The sequence below is a fragment of the Pseudorca crassidens genome, chromosome 21 (genome assembly GCF_039906515.1).
Source record: "Pseudorca crassidens isolate mPseCra1 chromosome 21, mPseCra1.hap1, whole genome shotgun sequence".
NCBI classification, from domain to species: Eukaryota; Metazoa; Chordata; class Mammalia; order Artiodactyla; family Delphinidae; genus Pseudorca; species Pseudorca crassidens.
In genome coordinates, this window is record NC_090316.1 from 7,915,256 (window position 1) to 7,921,391 (window position 6,136).

Sequence of the window (6,136 nt, forward strand, 5' to 3'; positions counted from 1 at the left end):
GAGGCCAGAAAATTCTTTGCTGTGGGTGTTTTTCTGTGCAATGTAGGATAGTTAGGAGCATCCCTGACCTCTACCCACCACTGGCCAGAAGCACCACCAGTGTGACAACTAAAACTATCTTCCAGATGCCTTCTGGGGGCAAAATCACCCCCCCCTGAAAACCACTGGTATAGAGTTCACAATGAAAACTAAAATCTTAATACAATCAGCTCCATGGAAAATACAAACTATTTTATCAGAATTTGATGCACACCATCAAAAGTCACATTACTAGAAAACATGGGCTGGAGATAAAAGTAAGAGTTGAGGGCTTCCCTGGTGGTGCAGTGGTTAAGAATCCGCCTGCCAACGCAGGAGACATGGGTTCCAGCCCTAGTCCGGGAAGATCCCACACGCCACGGAGCACCTAAGCCCGTGTGCCACAACTTCTGAGCCTGAGCTCTAGAGCCTGCGAGCCACAACTACCAAGCCCGCGCACCACAACTACTGAAGCCCACGCACGTACAGCCCGTGCTCCACAAGAGAAGCCACCGCAATGAGAAGCCTGCGCACCGCAACGAAGAATAGCTCCCGCTCGCCATAACTAGAGAAAGCCCGTGCACAGCAACGAAGACCCAACACAGCCAAAAATAAATAAATAAAATAATAAATAAATGTATTAAAAAATAAGAGTTGAAACATGAAACTTAAAGTGTCTTAAATTTAGTAAAAGAAAGAAAAAGGTGTTAGTTGCACTTCTTTCTTCCTTTAACTCCTTAGATATTTTTACGTACTGTGTTTTGGAGGAAGCCTAAATACATGTTTTGTAATAGCATCTGAGAAACTGAGTCCCCCTAAAAATGAATCCCCTTACTTAGTTTATGATTAATCTCTCTATTCAAAACTTTATCCCCTTTCTTGCCCTCTCTGACCTCAATCCTGTGCTAACTGAACACTAATCAACCAGAGTTAGATGACTGAGATTGCTGTCGTTGATAACATCATTATGTGCCTAAAACTGCTATTGTAGATACTACTATCATTCACGTACAAACTCAGGTTGCTTCTCCGGAGCAAGATGCCCTCATAGACCCCCAGCCATGGACCACCTGGCCAGAGAATGTAAACCAGAGGCATTCTGACTCCCAAAACCAGGATTAAGAAATGTCAGAAGATGATGATTAATCCCAGCATCTTTGTTCTTCCCCTTTAAAAAAAACAAAACAAAACACTTCACTCAAAAAGCCAAGCTGGAGTGGATCTGAGACTTATCTTCCACTCTCTTGCTTGGCGCCCTGCAACATACCCTTACTTTGCTGCAAACACCCGCTGTCAGAGTTTGACTTTCTGTGCCCTGGACACAGAAGCCCTTCCTCGGTTACAACTGTAGACGGATATAAGTTAAAAGAATTCTACCTAATTGCAAAGCAAACAAATGTAAACCCTCAGCCAAGGGCTTTTCTCCTTTCCTTCCCACCTATTGTGTAAACAGAGAACCACCCTTAAGTACTTTCACTATAGAAAATAAACCTGGGTTTCACATACAAGATGAAGAAGATAATTCTGTTGTCTGAGTTATTTCTTGAAGAGAAATTGCAATTAGATCCATAAATTGCTGTATTTTGGGCCATATCTTTCCATTCCATTCACAAGGTCAGTGCCCAGTAAACATATATTATATATTAATAGCTATCTTCAAACATAATTATAATTTCCACTATTACGTCCTACATTCTGACATTTTTTGCGTTATAATTTGTTTTTACATTTACTCAGTTTTACATTTAAAAAGAAATAGGGCTTTTGCTATTGTTTGTTTGTAAGTGGCCCTTTGGGAAAAACACTCACCATTTATAAGATTTAATGCCCTAAAGAATTTAAATTCCTCTACCAAGGAATTTAAGTTTCTTGAAACCAAGGATGGTACCGTACTCATCCCCTATTTCCTGCACTGGTACAGTAGATATTCAACAAATGTATTGAGTAAATGACCTCTTTTGATCTTTACAGCTATACATACATAGATCTCATAATTGCAAATGATTCTGTACAACCTAAAATAAGCTTTATTTTTTATGATTAGCACCTTTCATATCAATTTTCCACAAATCCTCACGGCCCACAATTTGTCATGTTAATGCAATGCCACATTTCACTGTATGACTCTATCATTGACTGCTTACCCTCCCCTCGGAAGCAGCCAATGTATCAATGGATGTGGAACAGGCTCTCCCAGGGTCTACTTGTATGAGAGTTCTTAGGGGCTACTAAAGGAAGGGGTAGGGGGAACCTTCCAAAAATGAGTTAAGCCATAAAAAAATCTCATTAAAAGGAAAATGTGTCAAAGGGAAAGAAGCATTTCCCATGTATGGGAATGGGTTTTATCCTACAGTATGACAAATGTTTGGCAGTGACATCATTTTTACTTATTATAAGCTGAAATACTCTAATTCTTACATTAAAATCAACATAAACCGATACGAAAACAACTGCATATTTAATAACTGACCAAAGTATTTATAAGTGAACTTCTCAGGTTCCCTAACTCATTCTTGAAGGGTGTGATTCAAGCAGTACCCGACACATGATCACTTTGGGGAAAACGATTTGAAATAACACTTTCACAAAATGAAAAATAAACTACAATAATATATGAACAAGACTACACAATTCAAAGTGCAATTCAACTTTAATTGGGTCCATGTTGGCCCCATTCAAAGGCAGGGTGGTTGGGAGGTTAGTTACTGAGATACCTAGAGGACCAGATTTACTTATGCGGCAGTCCCATAGTTCTAACACAAAGGTGGCATAACTCCAAGACTCTGCTATATACTAGGCATTAAAGAAAAAAAAGAAATATCATGAGGCTATCTATGTCATATATTTGAGCTGTGGCTATTCCAAGAAAATGCTTCCGGTTACTTAAAGCTTGCATCTTTGGGGGGATTCTACCACAAACTAGGATTAAAAAATATATATATATATATATATATATATACACACACACACACACACACACACACACATATAAAGTCAACTTTGGTAAGGTAAAAATTATTTATTTATTTATTTAAATTTGGCCTCGCCACTCAGCTTATAGGATCTTAGTTCCCCCACCAGAGATCGAACCTGCACCCCCGGCCGTGAAAGCACGGAGTCCTAACCACTGGACCACCAAGGAATTCCCGGTAAGGTAAAATTTAAAATGTGTTTGGAAAACTGTCTTGGAACCCAGCAACTTGTTCTGTGCATATTTTAATTATAAATGTTTTATTTTTTTACATAAAAGTGAAACTCAAATTATCTTTATATTTAAAAGACTACATTCTCCTATTCGGCACAAACATACCAAATCCAAATAATTCACAGGCACCTAAAAACAAAATTAGTACAGACCTAAATTCTTACCATGTAGTTCATCTTATGATTCATCATGAGTAAGCCTTAAATCTCATTTCTTCTAGAATTCTAGTCTTGAAAAACAAAAAAAATTCTAGGTCTGCACATCATAATCACTATCTTAAAAGAAGAAATCAGATGAGGTTTCATACCTGCCTGATTCCCTTTGTTATTGTTCACAATGATACAAAGTTACCTTTGTCAGCCCCAGTTTAAAAAAATATATAACGTTTACTGTGTCAGCTTTTGAGAATTTATACTACATTTCCTCATCGACACAATGTTATAAATGGTAAAAAAAAAAAAAATCCTACAAAACCTATTTAACTCCTAATGTAACCGGATGTGTAGGTGGTACTTACTGAGTACGCAAATTCCTCTTTCATTAGCAGAAAAGGTTTCAGTGCTGCTTTAAACATCCTGTATTGCAAAAATTCGGTCAGCTGATTTTGGAAGAACATTCCCGTAGGGAAACATGAGTTGACTCACTGCACACTAGTACAAAAGGCTCTTAACTGCTCTCTCCCAGCCTCCAGTCCCTCCCTCCTATATTCTGTCCTCTACTGTGTAGCCAGTTATATTAACCGCAAATCTAGTTATGCCACATCCCTACTTAAAAACCATCCTGCCCAAAGAACTTCCTCCAGGGTAAAGTCCAAACCCCACAGCACATCACAAGAAGACTCTCCCCAGCTGGTAGCAACCTACCTTGGTTTTTTCCGTGCCTCCCTTTCATGTAGACTGCCTGGTGACATTCTCATCATTCCCTAACTATCCTCATACCTCTCCATACTCTTGCAAAAACCCTTCTGCTTAGAAAGAATTCCTATTCCTTTCCTTGAACATTCACCTATATAGATCAGTTCAAATATCACTTTGTCAATAAAACCTTCCCCTATATCCCTCAGATAGACCCAGCACATTTGGTCACCTTCTGCCCCTCCACAAGCATTGAGCTTGGTGTTTACAGGCGTTTGATAAACGCTGACTAAATTTTGAAAGCATACACATGCTTCAGTGAGGGACTGGCCATAAACTGTTAAAGCTGCTGTTAAAAAACATAAGGATATTCCATCCATCTATATACGAGTATGCAATAAACAGAATCATGGATTACTAAAACTCCAGATGTTTAACCTACTTCCCCTTAAATGTTGGTAAATGTTAACCATATAGAATACCACAGCAAAAACAGTCTCAACCATAAAAGATTTGGTAGCTTCCCATCAATAAAGTTTCAGTATTTAGAGCTTCAAAATTCCTGCAATGGGGCAAATTTACCTAATTGAAAAAGAATAAACCAAACATAAGAAAAAACTTAAATTTAGTCCTGCACTGAAATCTTCACCTTTGAACAACTCTCAAGATAAAGATTTAGTAGAAACCCCACTCTCCATCATACTCTATGGCTGATAAAGAAAACACAACCGTGCAAACAATAATTTAACACGAGCCAAAATAAAGAAAGAAGGTGTTTCCAGAAAGAAGCTAGTGTGTTGGCGGTTTGTTTCCACTATGTTTGGGTATCTCCAATACAAATACCTTATATATTCAAGGTTAGTTTCACAAGTCAAAAGCGATTTCACATAAATGATCTAATTCTCACTGTAATCCTGTGAGTTAAGCAGAGCAGGGATTACTCGTCCGTATTTGAGATATTACCAACCCAATAAAAAAGAAGATAAAAGACCGTTTGGCTATAGAAATGTAGCACTTCGTTTCCAAAAAAGTATTCTTACTACAACAAAATGGCCCAAGAAAAATATAAGAACCCCCCCCCCATTCCATCGCTAAATTTAGCTCTGTGTACCTAGTGGTGACTCCGCTAATAAAATGAACATCAAAATTTCAAATCATGATAACCTGGAGCAAAAGTTCCATCTCCCGGTCTGCTTCCCAGTGACATTGACTGTACAAGCAAGAGCAAGCTCCATTTCTCAAAGCACTTCTCAAAACCTCCACGCGCACCCAGCCTCCAAGGCTCTCAGCCGAGCCCCCGAGGTCAGGGTCGGACCCAGAGTCGCCCCGAGAGGGTCTGGGGGCCCCAGCCTTGCGCGAGATGGGGGTGGGGCGCGCCGCAAAAGGCTCTGCCCAGCATGAGACCGAGGACGAGGAACCAGACCCGAGAACAGTGCCGAGAAGAATTTGGGGCGCCAGACCCCGAGCCTCGGGTCCGAGCACTGTCCACACACAGCTGAGCGGCTCCGCCTCCGACTCCGGGTTCAGTCCCCAGGCCAGGCCCCTCCACTCCCAGGCACTACAGGGTAACTCCGAGCATCCCAGCCCTAAGAAACGCGAATCCCAAAGGGTCCTGGGGGCGGACACCCACCTGACCGAGCCCCACCGAGGGCTGGGCTCACCAAGCCGAACAAGATCAGCCACAGGAAGCAGAGGGTCCCAGAGGGCGAGCCCGCGCTCGATCCCATCTCGGCCGAGTCCGCAGGTTCCCCTCAACACTCGGTCGCCCCTGCCTCCGCCCGCTCCACCATTTCCCAGCCCTGCCGGGGCCCCAGAGCTGGCAGCGATGCGCGCGCTCGGCACTGACGCAAGTCGGCTCTGGTCCGAGCTCGCTCCCGACGCGGCGCTGGCTACACTGACGTAGAGAGCGATCCGTCCCCGGCGGGAGAACGGACTTTCTATCGGGCCCCTAAGACCCTCACTAGTCTGCCCCGCCCATCACTATCCGTCCCGCCTCCTCCCTCCAAGGCCCGCCTACTTCGGGGGTCGAGGGAGCCCATTGGAGGAAGCAATCGAGGCA

At 42.3% G+C, this 6,136-nt stretch overlaps 1 protein-coding gene across 2 annotated transcripts in view; it reads right to left on the minus strand.

Moving 5' to 3' along the window:
* The window catches only part of ADAM9 (ADAM metallopeptidase domain 9), a 103,606-nt gene extending 97,592 nt beyond the window's left edge, over nucleotides 1-6,014 (minus strand). Inside the window, exon 1 of one of the 2 annotated variants that reach the window (XM_067721426.1) lies at nucleotides 5,708-6,014. In XM_067721426.1, coding sequence (XP_067577527.1) covers nucleotides 5,708-5,804 — 97 coding nt within the window. In that variant the 5' untranslated portion in view covers nucleotides 5,805-6,014. Of the gene's footprint in view, nucleotides 1-3,740; nucleotides 3,855-5,707 lie in introns of those variants that run through there. The other variant, XM_067721425.1, reaches the window with a different exon arrangement.
* Between the last annotated feature and the right edge of the window lie 122 nt (nucleotides 6,015-6,136).